The sequence below is a fragment of the Mandrillus leucophaeus genome, unplaced genomic scaffold, assembly GCF_000951045.1.
Source record: "Mandrillus leucophaeus isolate KB7577 unplaced genomic scaffold, Mleu.le_1.0 Scaffold39, whole genome shotgun sequence".
In the NCBI taxonomy this organism is placed as follows: domain Eukaryota; kingdom Metazoa; phylum Chordata; class Mammalia; order Primates; family Cercopithecidae; genus Mandrillus; species Mandrillus leucophaeus.
This window is the reverse complement of record NW_012104142.1, coordinates 4,797,315-4,813,754: the sequence shown is the minus strand read 5'-3', so window position 1 is coordinate 4,813,754 and position 16,440 is coordinate 4,797,315. Positions and strand designations below refer to the sequence as shown.

The window sequence follows — 16,440 nt, the reverse complement described above, 5'->3', positions numbered from 1 at the left end:
AGGAAGATAGATGAAGCAAACATTTTAACTTTGTTAACTGTTGAATGTGGGGTGACAGGTAGTTCATGATACTATTCTCTATATGTTTATGTTTGAAATTTTTCATTAAAAAATGTTAAGCTGTATGTTGAAAATCATTCCTTTCCCAAACTCTCTTCAACAATTATAATTTTTAATGGTTAGGTAGAAAACTAAAGTTACTGCTTCAAAGCAAGTTATCATTATTATAACAGCTAAAGTAAAAATTGCTTTGAATTTGCTCCCATTCAGATACATTTTATCTTCATTATCTTCATTATTCACTTCATCTTGACTCCAGTTACAGAATCATCTTTTGGGCCTTATAGGGAGTATCAAATCAACAATCAAGAACAAGTAGGCCAGGTGCGGTGGCTCCACATCTATAATCCCAGATGTTTGGGAGGCCAAGGCAGGCAGATCGCTAGAGTTCAGGAGTTCAAGACCAGCCTGGGGCGAAACCACATCTCTACTAAAAAATACAAAAATTAGCTGAGCATGTAGTCCTGCAGCTTGGGAAGCTGAGGTGGGAGAATCACTTGAACCTAGGAGGTGGAGGTTGCAACTGAGCCAAGATGGCACCACTGCACTCCAACCTGTGTGACAGAGAACTCTCTCTCAAAAAACAAGAAACAAAAACCAAAAAAAAAAAAAAACAGAAAGAAAACTGGTATAACTATCCTAGTTAATAATAATTCTGGCCCAATAAGTGCCAATCATTTTTTTCCATACAAGATTTTTTTTAAACTTTCAGAATGGTTGGAATTAATCATAAAAGCAGATTTTCAGCTAAACCTCAGTCACTTTATTGAGAAACGACTGTTTAAGTAGAAACAACACATTCCAAATCTAAGAGATGACTGTTTCTTCTTCCTAGTTCCCAAAGAGTTTACTAGGAACTAAACTGCTACCATGTAGATATCTTGTTCCTTAATAAATAATAAGCTTCTAAAAGGCAAAGAGAAGTTTCAGACTTATTTTCTTTGTATGCCTATTGTATCCCAAGTAAAAGTGGGAAGGGACAAGGAAAATACCATTTATTGAGAATGTATGTGTGTCAAGCTCCACACCATCATTTTATTCTTATTTTATTTTTATTTATTTTTTTGAGACAGAGTCTTGCTCTGTCACCCAGATTGGAGTGCAGTGGCGTGATCTCGGCTCACTGCAACCTCTGCCTCCTAGGTTCAAGTGATTCTCGTGCCTCAGCCTCCCAAGTACCTGAGATTACAGGCATGTGCCACCATGCCCAGCTAATTTTTTGCATTTTTAGTAGAGACGGGGTTTCACCGTGTTGCCCAGGCTGGTTTTGAACTCCTGAGCTCAGGCAATCACTCGCCTTGGTCTCCCAAAGTGCTAGGATTACAGGCGTGGGAGCCCACACCATCATTTTAAATAAGCTTTTGGATAAGGTCTTATTCCTATATTACAGAAATGAAGGCTCAGTGATGTAGTAATTTGCCTAAGTCACGTGGCTGGAAGAGAGCCTAGTCAGAAACTCAAGAATGACTCAAAATATCATGCTTGCAATTATCATGTATGTGTATGATAATTAACAATATTTAATCAATACATTTAATTAAATTTAATTAGTTAATATTTAATACATATTAACGCTTAATAGTTAATTAATATATTTATGGTTGCTAAAATTACATAGCTAAAGGAAGAGAAAAAGTTAATAATTAATAAATTCACTTATAGTTAATATGTAATTAATATATTTATGGTTGCTAAAATTATATAGTTCCATGAAGGAAAAAAAATTGAAATTTGGGGTTAAAACCCAAGCTCAACTCCTGAGTTTTTTGGCTATATAATCTTAAAATGTGTAACATTTCTGATATAATTTCACCTCCTGAGAGGCTGAAGATAATCATACTCATTTTACAGAGTTGTTAAGAAGATCAAAAAGTGAAGTCAGCTGGGCATGGTGGCTCAAGCCAGCACTCTGGGGGGCCAAGGTGTGAGAACTGTTCGAGTCCAGGAGTTTGAGACCAGCCTGGGCAACATAGTGAGACCCTGTCTCTACCAAAAAAAAATTTTGTTTAAATTAGCCAGTTGTGGTGGTGTGCACCTGTAGTCCCAACTACTCGGGAGGCTACATTGTGAGGATCACCTGAGCCTATAGGTGGAGGCTGCAGTGAGCAAGGATTGCACCACTGCCCTCCAGCCTGGACAACAGAGCAAGACCATGTCTCCAAAAAAAAAAATAAAGTGAAGGCCCTTTTGGAAGTGTAAAGCATTAATAAATGTTCGATACTATTATTACTTTCTAAATTATTATACAACACTTTAATCAGGGTAGGGGATGGATCTTTTTTATTATTTATTTATTTATTTAGAGACGGAGTTTCACTCGTCACCCAGGCTGGAGTGCGATGGCGTGATCTCCGCTCACTGCAACCTCTGCCTCTCAGGTTCAAGTGATTCTCCTGCCTCAGCCTCCCAAGTAGCTGGGATTACAGGCGCCCGCCACCACGCCTGGCCAATTTTTTTTTTGTATTTTTAGTAGAGATGGGGTTTCGCCATGTTGGCCAGGGTGGTCTCGAACTCCTGGCCTCAAATGATCCGCCCGCCTCAGCCTCCCAAGGTGCTGGGATTACAAGTGTGAGCCACAGCGCCCGGCCGTGGGGGTGGATCTTTTTAAAGCCAGAAATATTTGCTCTCTAAAGTCTCAAAAGCAAAACTGATCTTTATGGATTCTGGTGCTTAATTGCAGAGGTGGGGAGGCAGTATGTGTGATGGTTATGACCACAGGCTTCAGCATCAGATCGACATCAGGTTTGTACCTCTCAGCTCTACCACCTTCAAGCTGTGTGATCTTTGGCATGCTACAACCTTTAATTCTGGGATCTTTATCTGTAGAATGTGCAAAATAATGTTTCCAAACTGATATCATTGATAGGAGTGAGCAAATGTATGTAAATAGCTTTGCACAGTGTCAAGTGAGCACTTTCCTGGAGCCCTCAGGAACTAAGCCTTAATAGCTTAGTTATTAAGCTATTAATAACTTCTCGAGCTATCGTGGCCATTAACAATGGGACCTGAAGCACTGCGGATGCTACAAATGCTTCAGCAGACCCAGTGCCTGAGTTCAGGAATTACAGACCAAGGGCGACACGCCCTCAGCTGGAGATGGAGGAAGAAGGGGCAGCGTCCAGCAGGGCAGAGAGGAGAGAATTCCGAAGAAAAATCTCTCTCCAGCCCTGGGAAAGGAAAGGAACGAAGGACTGGTCAAGGAGGGTCCCCAGAGCGCCCGCGGCCCGCCCCGGCTGGGGTGGCTGAGCAGTCCACTCACAGCTCCAAGCTCTGTGGCACCGTCTTCCTACTGTATCTGGAGATCATCCTCCTCCTCCTCCTCCTCCTCAGCCGCGGCCGGGGCGGGCACGCCAGGGTGGGGGCCTCCGGGCCTGGCCCTTCCGCCAGCTCCGGCCCGGCCCCCTCCCGCCACCCACCGGCCCCGTCTTGCTCCGTCGCCTAGACTCCGAGCCGCCACCTCCCCAGTGTCCCCACCTCTCCAGTTCTCCGACCTCCCCGCCTTGCCGCGGGGGCGGAAGTGACGAAGGCACCCGGGCACCCGCAGAATGCTCTCACCGACGCACAGCAGTGACGACACACAAGGTTCCGGGGACTGAGCGGGTTTCAGGCTTTCAGGATTTCTGCTGGCCACAGGTCCCGGGCAGGCGTCGGGACAGAGCCTGATCCAGGCTTCGGCGGCCTGTGGCAGCTCTCGATCAGCTCTCGGAGTCGGAGAGGCGGCTAAGGAAAGGTGCCACAGCAGAGACGCGCAGGAGAGGCCCTGGAACCGTAAGATAAATTGGCTTCATTTTGTTAGATGGCAGGAGGGAGCCTAGACTGGATAAGGAGCACTAGACTCCAAGTCAAGCCCCTGCTGCTTAGTCGCTTCTCTTTCTGTGCTCTGGGTTTTCTCATATGTACAGTGAGGCATTCACCTGAGTAGTGATCATAGAGTCCCTTCAAGTTCTGACACCAAATTCTGCATGATGAGGTGTGTTTGGCGTTATGGGGTGAATGGGTAAAATTACTGTCTGTCCCTCTGCGTTGAAAGGCAAAATGATGATTTGGCCAGACTGTGGTGAGTGGGTGTCTGGATAGAAGAAGTAGGTTCCTTATGAATCTCTTAGAAAGCTGAGTAAGATTGGAATTGTGGAGTTAGGGTGGTGCATCCACTGCGGTTCCTTCCTTTACCAAGCATCACCTGGCAGCAAGAATAAACTAGTACTCTTATTTAGGAAAACCCTTAGAAAATTAAGAGATAAGTAAGGAAAACCCCTAGGAAATTAAGAAATACCAATGCGACCTCCGTCAAAATACTAATGACATTCTTCACAGTCATAGAAAAAAGATCCTAAAATTTATATGGAACCACAAAAGACCCAGAATAGCCAAAGCTATCCTGAGCAAAAAGAACAAAACTGGAAGAATCACATTACCTGACTTCAGATTATACAACAGAGTTACAGTAACCAAAACAGCAGGGCACTGGCATAAAAAGAGGAACAGAATAGAGAACCCAGAAACAAATCCATATGTCTGCAGTGAATTCATTTTCAACAAAGGTACCAAAAACATACATTGGTGAAAAGATAGTCTCTTCAATAAATGGTACTGGGAAAACTGATACCCATATGCAGAAGAATGAAACCAGACCCACTACCTCCCACCATATACAAAAATCAAGTCAAAATGGATTAGAGACTTAAATCTAAGCCCTAAAACTATGAAACTACTAAAAGGAAATATTGGGGAAACTCTCTAGGACATTGGAGTGGGCAAAGATTTCCTGAGTAATACCCCACAAACAGAGGCAACCAAAACAAAAATGGACAAATGGGAGCACATCAAGTTAAAAAGCTTCTACACAGCAAAGGAATTAATCGACAAAGTGAAGAGAGAACCCACAGAATGGGAGAAAATATTTGCAAATTACCCATCTGACAAGGAATTAATAACCAAAATATATAAGGAGCTCAAACAACTCTCTAGGAAGCAGTCTAATACTTGATTAAAAATTGGACAAAAGCTCTGAATAGACATTTCTCAAAGAAGACATACAAATGTCAAACAGGTTTATGAAAAAGTTCTCAATATCATTGATCATCAGAGAAATGCAAGTCAAAGCTACAGTAAGATAGCATCTCACCCCAGTTAAAATGGCTGTTATCCATAAGACAGGCAATAACAAATGCTGGCAAGGATTTGGAGAAAACACTGTTGATGAGAATGTAAATTAGTGCAGTCACTGTGGAGAACAGTTTTGGAGATTCCTCAAGAAACTAAAAATAGAGCTACTATGTGATCCAGCAATCCCACTGCTGGATGTTTACCCAAAAGAAAGGAAATCAGTATATTAAAGAGATATCTGCACTCCCATGTTTATTGCAGCACTATTCTCAGTAGCCAAGATTTGGAAGCAACCTGTGTCCATCAACAGATAAATGAATGAAGAAAATGTGGTACATACACACAGTGGAGTACTTTTCAGCCATTAAAAAGAAAAAATGAGATTCTGTTATTTGTAACAACATGGATGGAACTGGAGATCATTATGTTAAGTGAAATAAGGCTGGCACAGAAAGATAAACTTTAAATGTTGTCACTAATTTGTAGGAGCTAAAAATGAAAACAGTTGAACTTATGGAGCTAGCAACTAGAAGGATGGTTACCAGAGGCTGGGAAGGGTTGCAGAGGGTTGGTGGGGGAGTGGGATGGTTAAAGCGTACAAAAAAATAGAGCAAATGAAAACTAGTATTTGGTAGCACAACAGGGTAACTGTAGTAAATAATATTTAATTGTACATTTTAAAATAACTAAAAGTTCAGATGAGAGCACGTCCTAGCTACAAAAAAATTTTTTTTAATAAAAATAACTAAAAGAGTATAATTAGATTGTTTGTAACACAAAGGATAAATGCTTAAGGCGATGGATATCTCATTTACCTTGAGGTGCTTATAATGCATTTTATACCTGTATCAAAATATCTCATGTACCCCACAAATACATACACCTACTATGTACTCTTCAAAATTAAAAAAGAAAATAAAGAAAAACAGCACTGTGGGAGGCCGAGGCAGGCGGATCACAAGGTCAGGAGTTCGAGACCAGCCTGGCCAATATGATAAAACCCCATTCCTACTAAAAATACAAAAATTAGCCTGGCGTGGTAGCAGGCACCTACAGTCCCAGCTACTCGGGAGGGTGGGGCAAAAGAATCGCTTGAACCTGGGAGGCAGAGGTTGCAGTGAGCTGAGATCTCACCACTGCACTCCAGCCTGGGTGACAGAGCGAGACTCCATCTCAGAAAAAAAAAAAAAAACCCAGAAAAGAAAGATATACCTACCATCCCATGAGACTTGAAAAAGGGGCAAATTTAGGACAGAGGTAAGATGACAGGACACGAATGTTTTGTAGTTCTCTATACCATACAATGTTCATAAAAGAGAGAAATGTACATTCTGCAGAGCAAGATAGATTATGCTTTAGAGTTTAAGTAACAAAATTTTAAAGCAGGGAGAGATTTTAGAGATGGTAGATAACTTATCCTAAATTAAAGAAAAAAACCCAGAAAGAGAAAGTGAAGTGTCCACAGTGGCACAGCTAATTAGTGGCAGAACTGGGGTTTTTGATATAGTATGTAAACAGTGGATATTAGTGCAGTGTTTCTCGAAATATGTTACACATACCACTGCTAGTACAAGGGCAAACATTAAAAATTTCATTCTTTACTTCCAAAATAGGAAAAATATAAAAAATAAAGATTTTATTCTTACATATGTATTAATTGGGGAATGTGATACTGGATTTCTATTCACTGTATTATATCAAGGTTTCCTTGTAACGTAATTTTAAAGATAAAGTTTTAAGTGTAAAGTGTCACTAAAAATAATATTAGGCCAGGTGCAGTGGCTCATGCCTGTAATCCCAGCACTTTGGGAGACCAAGGTGGAAGAACTGCTTGAGTTCAGGAGTTCTAGACCAGCCTGGGTAACATGGCAAAACCTTGCCTCTACTGAAAATACACAAAAAAATTAGCTGGGCATAGTGGCACACACCTGTGGTCCCAGCTACTTGGGAGGCTGAGGTAGGAGGATGGCTTGAGCCTAAGAGGTGGAGGTTGCAGTGAGCTGTGATCATGCCACTGCACTCCAGCCTGGGCAACAAGAGTGAAACTCCAACTCAAATAAATAAATAAATGAAGTTTAAAACATTAAATAAATATTACTGTAGGTGGTGTGTGGTCAAGGCAAAAACCATGATGATGGTATGTGGCTAACTAAATTTTATTTATTATTTATTTATTTATTTATTTATTTTAGATGGAGTCTTGCTCTGTCACCCAAGCTGGAGTGCAATGGCATGATCTCGGCTCATTGCAACCTCTGCTTCCTAGGTTCAAGTGATTCTCCTGCTTTAGCCTCTTGAGTAGCTAGGATCACAGGTGCCTGCCGCCACACCCAGCTAATTTTTGTATTTTTAGTAGAGACGAGGTTTCACCGTGTCAACCAGGCTGGTCTGAAACTCCTGACCTCCAATGATCTGCCTGCCTCAGCCTCCCAAAGTGCTAGGATTACATGCATGAACCACTGTGCCCGGCCTAACTAAATTTTAGAAAACAGTGTTCATAGAGTCATCTAAAAGAGTTCAGATGTTACTTCTGCATTGTTCTATGTGGTTTATATTTTGGAACTTCAAATGTAGTTTTCAAAGAAGAATGGAAGAAACCATGAAGCTTGCTACAATGGAAGACACAGTGGAGTACTGCCTGTTCCTGATACCAGATGAATCAAGGGACTCAGATAAACACGAAGAGGTTCTTCAGAAGTATATTGAGAGAATAATGACCCGGTTTGCACCTATGCTGGTCCCCTACATCTGGCAGAATCAGCCTTTCAATCTCAAATATAAACCTGGGAAAGGTAAGGCTCTTTTATTTGTGTAGATTAGTGTGACTTTTAATGTTATCCTGACAACAGTGATGTGTATGTGTAATAGTCCACACTTCATTCAGTGTTGGCAGGAAGAGATTAATGCACTAAACTTTTTAGGTAAGTAATACTTGTCTATAATCAGCCATAAAGCTTTGTTTTTAAAAAAAATCATATTAATGAAAACTTTCTAAATCTGCCTTAGGAATTAGCACATACTAAACATTATTAAACTCATGGCTATTCTTTTGAACTTTAGTTACTATACTATGCATAATGTATCTAAGTATCTATACTAAACAGTTTCAGGTATCTGGCTTTAATTATGGTTCCTTTTTTGCTGTTACTCAGTATTCCTTATGTTGATGTGTTGAGTAGGCTGCCTTGTTTCATATAGCCATTTTGGTGAGGATCTGAGTGGCTCTGCCCGGCTTATAAAGATAAATAATTGGGCTTTATGGCTAATATTTGCCACTTATAAGCATTTTGAGGTTTCTTCATTGCTTCCCTGTGTTGTTGGTGCTTGAGATCTGACCTCTGGCAAAATATGGCACTCTGTCCTGTTATGAGAAAAACCCAGAATTAAAGTAGGAGGGAGCGGAGAGACCAAAGAATCACTCGGACAGGTCTGTCTTAGCAAGTAGATGAGTTTATTAGGACTTACAGACAGGACACTCCTGGGCAGCATCAGGACAGCTCCAGAAATCTGCCCCACCTCCCATCTTTAAGCTGCTTGTAAGCTAATTTTTTGGCTCTTTGCCTACTGCGTATATGCAATGATACTGTTTTCCTTGGTATGTTCCCAGCTATGCCCTGCAATGTTTGGGTTCTCAGGACCTGCTCCTCTGCTGGGCATGATGGCTTTGGCTTGCCAGCTGGCCTTCGAAGTTTAAGCAGCAGACATATACCCTTAAGTAGCCTGGTGGGGAACTGGTCACACTACAGTTCTGTCATTTCTTATAGTTTTATGAAAATAAATCATGGGTAGGTGACCAAGTCTCTCTTTACACAGTGACTTATGTGAGGTCTTATTTAGGATCAGGAGCCTGGCATCTTGTGATACCATCACAAGATACCCCCATGTATACATCACAAGTATACATCACTGTGATACTCTCAGTTTAGTGCTTATCTCTTATCTTTTAGCTAGCAATTGCTACATATCTTCCCTACTGTTAATTTTATTGAACTCTTATTCATTGACATACATATGATATTTATTGACAAGAACACTGTCACATTGGTGCAGCACATCTAAAACCAACCCTTTCTCTGTCTCTAGAAAACCATTTTTACTGTTTTCTTATCTTGTTTAATGGCATTGCCATCCACCCAGTTATCCAAGCTAGTCAGTAATTCAAAATCATAATCAGTTCCTCACTTCACCATGTTCAGTCAGATGCTAAATCCTGAATGCTTCTAAAATATGACCCCTTCTCTACATCTGTTTGGCTTCAATGTAGGCCCTCTTTATCTCTACATTTAAAAAACAACAACAGCCTCCTAACTTACCTCTCTGGTTCCTGTCTTTCTAGTTCCTCACACTGTTGCCAATTACGTTTGTAAAACAAACTTGATTGTGTCACTCTCCTGCTTAATATCCTTCAGTAGTTCCCATTGCTTCAAGATGAAATTTAAATCGAAGTCTAATATAGACCAAAACAGTTACTTTAATTGTATTCTCTAGTTGAAGAAACTTGAGATCTGGGGTGGGGAGAAGAAGAGTTGGTTGGGCTGTCCTTCTACCTATTGTTTGCCATGGCAACTCTTGAGACACTCTGTAATGCACTTGTTTGACCTTCATTCTGTTAATGTGGGATATTACTGTACATTGATTTTCATGTGTTGAACCATTCTTGCATCTCAGGAATAAATCCCACTTGGTCATGGTGAATAATCTATTTAATGTGCTGTTGAATTCAGATTGCTGATATTTTGTTAAGAATTTCTGCATTGATATTCATCAAGGATATTGATCTACAGTTTTCTTATATTGTCTTTGTCTGGCTTTGGTGTTAGGGTAATGCTGGCCTCAGAAGGGATTTGGGAATTCCCTCCCCTTTATTTTTTTGGAAGATTTTTAGGATTGATGTCAAATTCTTTAAATGTTTGGAAGAGGTCCGCAGTGAAGCCAGCTTTTCTTTGTTAGGAGCTTTTGGATTATTGATTCAATCTCCTTACTAGTTATAGATCTGTTCAGATTTTTGTATTTCTCATGATCCAGTCTTGACAGGTTGTGTATTTTTAGGAATTTGTCGATTTCTTCTACATTATCCAACTTACTGGTATACCATTGTTCATAGAATTATATCTTTCTTGTTTCTATGACATAAGTTGTACTGTCTCCTCTTTGATTTCCGATTTTAGTTTTTTGAGTATTTGCTCTTATTCCTGGTTAATCAAGTTAATAGTTTGTCAATCTTTTCAAAAAAACCCAATTCAGTTGTTTTGTTTTTCTGTTATTTTTTCTGGTCTCTATTTTATTTATCTCTGCTGTAATGTTTATTATTTTCCTTATGCTAGGTTTGGGTTTAGTTTTTATTTTTTGTTTTGTTTTGGTTTTTTTGAGGTATAAGTTGTTGATTTGAGGTCTTTCACACCTACAAACTTCCTTTTTAGCACTACTTTCACTGAATTCCTTAAAGTTTTGGTATGATGTGCATTCATTTTCATTCGTCCCAAGATATTTTCTAATTTCCCTGTGATTTATTCCAAGAGTGTGTTGTTTAGTTTCCATGTATTTGTGAATAGTGCACATGTTTGAAAACTTGTGCTCCATCCAAATCTAGCGTCGTGGTATTCCCAGAATACTCTATACATACATACTCTGTACAGCATGCCTTTGTGCCTTTGCACATGCTTTTCTATTTTTCTGGAAAGCTCACCTCTTGTTATTCCTCCAGGCAAGCATAGCACAGACATCCCTTCCTTTATACTCACATAGGCCTTACTGCATACCCCTGTTCTAGAGTTCATTATCTTGTTTTGAGATCATTTGGTTGTCTTGTTTTACCCTGAGCTCCTCAGGAGTAGGCTTCTTCTTCAGGAGTGCAACCCCTGCTCCCTAGTACTTAGAGCAATCAGTCAATGAATGTTTATTCAATTGAATGATTATGTGCATTTTATTTGCAGTAACAAATTTATCTGGTTACATGGTTGCTTTTCTCTTGTTTTTAGGAAGTGTTCCTGCTCATATGTTTGGCGTGACAAAGTTTGGGGATAATATTGAGGATGAATGGTTTATTGTTTATGTAATAAAGCAGATCACAAAGGAATTTCCAGAGTTAGTAGCAAGGTATTGTAGTTATTTTAATTATTCTAAAAGAATTCTATTACTGAAACAGTGTGACTACATTTTTATATATTTAGTAATTTATTTTTCTCCTGTAGTCTGCTGGAAATTGTACAGATTTGAAAAGTATCTGTGCTTTTTTTTTTTTTTAAGACAGAGTCTTGCTCTGTCGCCCAGGCTGGAGTGCAGTGGTGTGATCTTGGCTCACTGCAGCCTCCACCTTCCGGGTTCAAGCGATTCTCCTGCCTCAGCCTCTCAAGTAGCTGGGATTACAGGCGCGTGCCACCATGCCTGGCTAATTTTGTGTTTTTAGTACAGACAAGGTTTTACTATGTTGGCCGGGCTGGTCTTAAACTCCTGACCTCAGGTGATCAACCCACCTTGGCCTCCCAAAGTGCTGGGATTACAGGCATAAGCCACCATGCCCAGCCTTATCTGTATTTTCTTTCTCTTCTCTTGTGACTTCCTTTTCTTGAGAAAGAATTAAGGTAGTATCAAAGAGTTCAACTTCCAAAAGATTTCAAATAAAACCTACTTATTTTAGGTTTTCTTTTTAAAATTCTAATTATGAAAAAACAAATACATGTGGTAAACAAAATTCAGATGATACAAAGGGTTCTACTGCTCTGCTTCCCAGAAGTAATCACCATTAAATTCCTTATGAATCTTTGAAAAATAAAATTCCATTCATACACATACATACATATTTCACATATTTTTAAATGTGTATTCCTGTACTAGACCATAGCTATATTTTTTGAGAACTCATACACAGAAACAATTTAAAGAGAAGTCAGTGAACAATCGTATAGGAAGCTAAGTAGGTAACACCGTTAAAAATGGGACCCGAGTTTTCTGTAATTACCATGTATTGCCAGCAGAGGGCGTTCTGCCCACTTATATTTTATCCTAGTTTTCCTAGTCAGCACCCAAATTCTGATCTTTTTTTACCCAACCAACCTCTTTCCCAACAGAACAAAACAGAAGGGGGAAAAAGAAACCTTTGAAAACTTAGTATTTAAATTTTAAGCATACATTAAAGTAGAGAGAATGAACCCACATGTTCCCATTATCCAGCTTCAACAATTACCAACTCATAGTCATCATTATTTGATCTGTGGCTGTCATTTGATCCTTAAATACTTCAGGATGTAAATCTAAGTGATAACTCATTTTATCTTTATCTTTAAATACATTTATTTAAATTTTTAAAATTTTTAAGTTTACTTATTATTTATTTAGTTTTTTAAAGACAGGGTCTCACTGTTTTGCCCAGGCTGGACTTGAACTCCTGGGCTCAAGCCATCCTCCTGCTTCAGTCTCCCGAGTAGCTGGTACTACAAGCACATGCCACTGTGCTTTATTTTATTTCATTTTATTTTATTTTTTTGAGACAGCGTCTCACTCTGTTGCCCATACTGGACTGCAGTGGAACAATCTCGGCTCACTGCAACCTCTGCCTCCTGGGCTCAAGCGATTCTCATACCTCATCCTCCTGAGTAGCTGGGGCTATAGGCGTGCACTACCACACCTGGCTAATTTTTGTATTTTTTGTAGAGACAAGTTTTCACCATGTTGACCAGGCTGGTCTCAACCTCCTGACCTCAAGTGATCCACCCGCCTCAGCCTCCCAAAGTGCTGGGATTACAAGTGTGAACCACTGCACGAAGGCTATTTTTAAAATTGACAAATAAAAATTGTGTATATTTATTATGTATAACATGTTGTCTTGAAATACATATATATTGGCCGGGCACGGTGCCTCACACCTGTAATCCCAGCACTTTGGGAGGCCGAGGCGGGAGGATCACAAGGTCAGGAGATCGAGACCATCCTGGCTAACAACAACAAAAAAAAATACAAAAAACTAGCTGGGCGAGGTGGCGGGCGCCTGTAGTCCCAGCTACTCGGGAGGCTGAGGCAGGAGAATGGCATAAACCCGGGAGGCAGAGCTTGCAGTGAGCTGAGATCCGGCCACTGCACTCCAGCCTGGGCGACAAAGCAAGACTCCCGTCTCAAAAAAAAAAAAGAAATATATATATATTGTATGATGGCTGAATTGAGCTCATAACATACATTACTTCACATACTTATTGTTTTGTGTATGGTGAGAACATTTAAAATCTACTGCCTTAGCAAGTTTCAAGAACACAATACATTGTAGGCCTGGGGCGGTGGCTCACGCCTGTAATCCCAACACTTTGGGAGGTTGAAGCAGAAGCATCACATGAGGTCAGAAGTTCCAGACCAGCCTGGCCAACATGGTGAAACCCCATCTCTACTAAAAATACGAAAAATTAGCCAGGTGTGGTGGCCCATACTGTGGTCCCAGCTACTCGGGAGGCTGAGGCAGGAGAATCGCTTGAGCCCAGGAAGTAGAGGTTGCAGTGAGTGTGATTGCACCACTAATTCTAGCCTGGACGACAGGGTGAGACTCTGTCTCAAAAATAAAATAAAATAATAAAAATAGAAGTATAGAGCTAGAACGGTATATAACAGTATAGAAAATATGCTATGTCTTGTGTAAAACAGGGAGAAAATATAAATATATATTTATATAGCTAGATTATGTGTAAGCAAACTCTAGAAGGATATACAAGAAACAGTAGTGATGCGTGTAGGGTTGAGCAGATAGGGACAAAAGTAGGAGGAAAACTTTTTCATTTTGCAACTTTTTTTTTTTTTTTTTTTAGACGGAGTTTTGCTCTTGTTGCCCAGGCTGGAGTGCAATGGTGCGATGTCGGCTCACCGCAACCTCCGCCTCCCAGGTTCAAGCAATTCTCCTGCCTCAGCCTCCCGAGTAAGTGAGATTACAGGCATGCGCCACCATGCCTGGCTGATTTTTTTTCGTATTTTTAGTAGAGACGGGATTTCTTCATGTTGGTCAGGCTGGTCTTGAACTCCTGACCTCAGGTGATCCGCCCACCTTGGCCTCCCAAAGTGCTGGGATTACAGGCATGAGCCACCATGCCTGGCCATGTAAATTTTAATATGTATTTTTAAAAATTTAACCATGTGAATGTATAACCTATTTTTAAAAGTAAAATTTAAAAAAGTGTTGCCGGCCGGGCATGGTGGCTCACACCTGTAACCCCAGCACTTTGGGAGGCTGAGGCGAGCGGATCACTTGAGGTTAGGAGTTTGAGACCAGCCTGGGCAACATGGCAAAACCCTGTCTCTACTAAAAATACAAAAATTAGCTGGGCATGGTGGTGGGCACTTGTAATCCCAGCTATTCGGGAGGCTGAGGCAGGAGAATCGCGTGAACACAGGAGGTGGAGGTTGCAGTGAGCCGAGATCACACCACTGCACTCTAGCCTGGGTGACAGAGCGAGACTCCGTCTCAAAAATAAGAAAAAAAGTGATGCAAATGAGTCAGAAATAATTATCTTTTCAGGCCCAAATAACACCTCCTACATGAAGGCTTTTCTAATCTCAGCTATATGTGTTTTTTTTTTTCTTTTGGAACCCTATAGTACTTTGTATATTTTCATATTTTTGTCTAATATTTCTTTATGTAAATTGCTTATCTTCTCTCCTTATCTCTACCTTCAACTCCTCCTTACAATCTTATTGTCTCCTTCAGTGCTTAATGTTATCTTAAACATTTTGCTTTCTTATAGCCATCTGCACATAGTACCTATTCAAATATTTACTAAGATGAAGAGGAAAATGTATTAGAATAAAACTGTTCTGGTTACTAGCAGATATGTGCTTTTTGAATGCAAAATTGGAAATTTTCTTGCATTAGGATTGAAGACAATGATGGTGAATTCTTGTTAATAGAAGCTGCTGACTTTCTCCCTAAATGGTTGGATCCTGATAATAGCACCAATAGGGTAAGTATAGACAAGTTTAGAAAATTTGTAGAGATGAAATCATGCTGCATTACATTCATATGTACCTACAGTTTGCCAGTGCCCACTATGAAAATTAAAATGTACCATTCGCAGGTATTTTTCCACCATGGAGAATTGTGTATTATTCCTGCACCAAGAAAACCTGGAGCAGAATCTTGGTTACCCACCACACCTCCAACAATTCCACAAGCATTGAATATAATCGCAGCACATCCAGAAAAAATACTTGCTTCAGAATCTATACGAGCTGCTGTGAGTAGGCGCATCAGAGGGTAAGAAAAATATCACTTACATTGCTAATTAAGGAACCTTTTGGTTTCGTGTCGTTCAGTCTTTCTTTGATTTTTGTTTTCCTTAAAGCTCTGTTGGAGTTGATCAGTCTTTCTTTGACTGTAAAATATCTTTCACCTAGATTAATGCTAATTTTCATTTTGTCTTCATTCTTCTTTATGGAATAGACTAATACATTAAACTTAGAGATTTTAAAATCGGGAAATAGATACATCTTTAAATTCCCATTCAGAAGTGTTACAATCTTGTCCCAATATTTTTGCATTTATACACCTTAGATATTGTGGCTAAGTATTAGCTATATCCATGGGTAAAAAATTTGAGACCTTTAAAAATAGAAACTTCCTGGACCTGGAGCGGTGGCTCAAGCCTGTAATCCCAGCACTTTGGGAGGCTAAGTGGAGGGCAGATCATAAGATCAGGAGTTCAAGACCAGCCTGGCCAACGTAATGAAATCCCATCTCTACTAAAAATACAAAAAAAAAAAAAAAAAAAAAAAAAGGCGGGACGTGATAGCAGGTTCCTGTAATCCCAGCTACTTTGGAGGCTGAGGCAAAGAGAATCGCTTGAACTCGGGAGGCGGAGGTTGCAGTGAGCTAAGATCGCACCACTAGACTCCGTCTCAAAAAAATAAATAAATAAATAAAAAGTAGAAACCTAATGGAGCCCAAACAAGGTGCTCAGGTTTTTTCTGTTGTTTTGGGTCTATATATGGGATTCTTTGACCTATGTCAGAATTCTTTGACCTATGTCAGCTTTATTTAAAGCTGAAGTTTTATTCAGAAAAGAAAGTCTTAGCTTAATAACATATTAGTTCATCCATTCAAATTTGGGTGCCTATTAAATAGTAAGCACCATTCAGGTATTAACAATACTAAAAATCTTTTTGGCCGGGTGCAGTGGCTCACGCCTGTAATCCCACCACTTTGGGAGGCCAAGGCGGGTGGATCACGAGGTCAAGAGATCGAGACCATCCTGGCCAACATGGTGAAACGCCATCTCTACTAAAAATACAAAAAATTAGCTGGGC

The 16,440-nt window shown here is 40.1% G+C and overlaps 1 protein-coding gene across 1 annotated transcript in view; it reads left to right on the top strand.

Annotated features, from left to right (window-relative positions):
* Positions 1 to 3,619: 3,619 nt before the first annotated feature.
* The window catches only part of ECD (ecdysoneless homolog (Drosophila)), a 41,399-nt gene continuing 28,578 nt past the window's right edge, over positions 3,620 to 16,440 (top strand). Inside the window, 5 exon segments of the mRNA XM_011991180.1 lie at positions 3,620 to 3,828; positions 7,741 to 7,958; positions 11,145 to 11,262; positions 15,011 to 15,098; positions 15,213 to 15,391. Coding sequence (XP_011846570.1) covers positions 7,754 to 7,958; positions 11,145 to 11,262; positions 15,011 to 15,098; positions 15,213 to 15,391 — 590 coding nt within the window. The 5' untranslated portion in view covers positions 3,620 to 3,828; positions 7,741 to 7,753.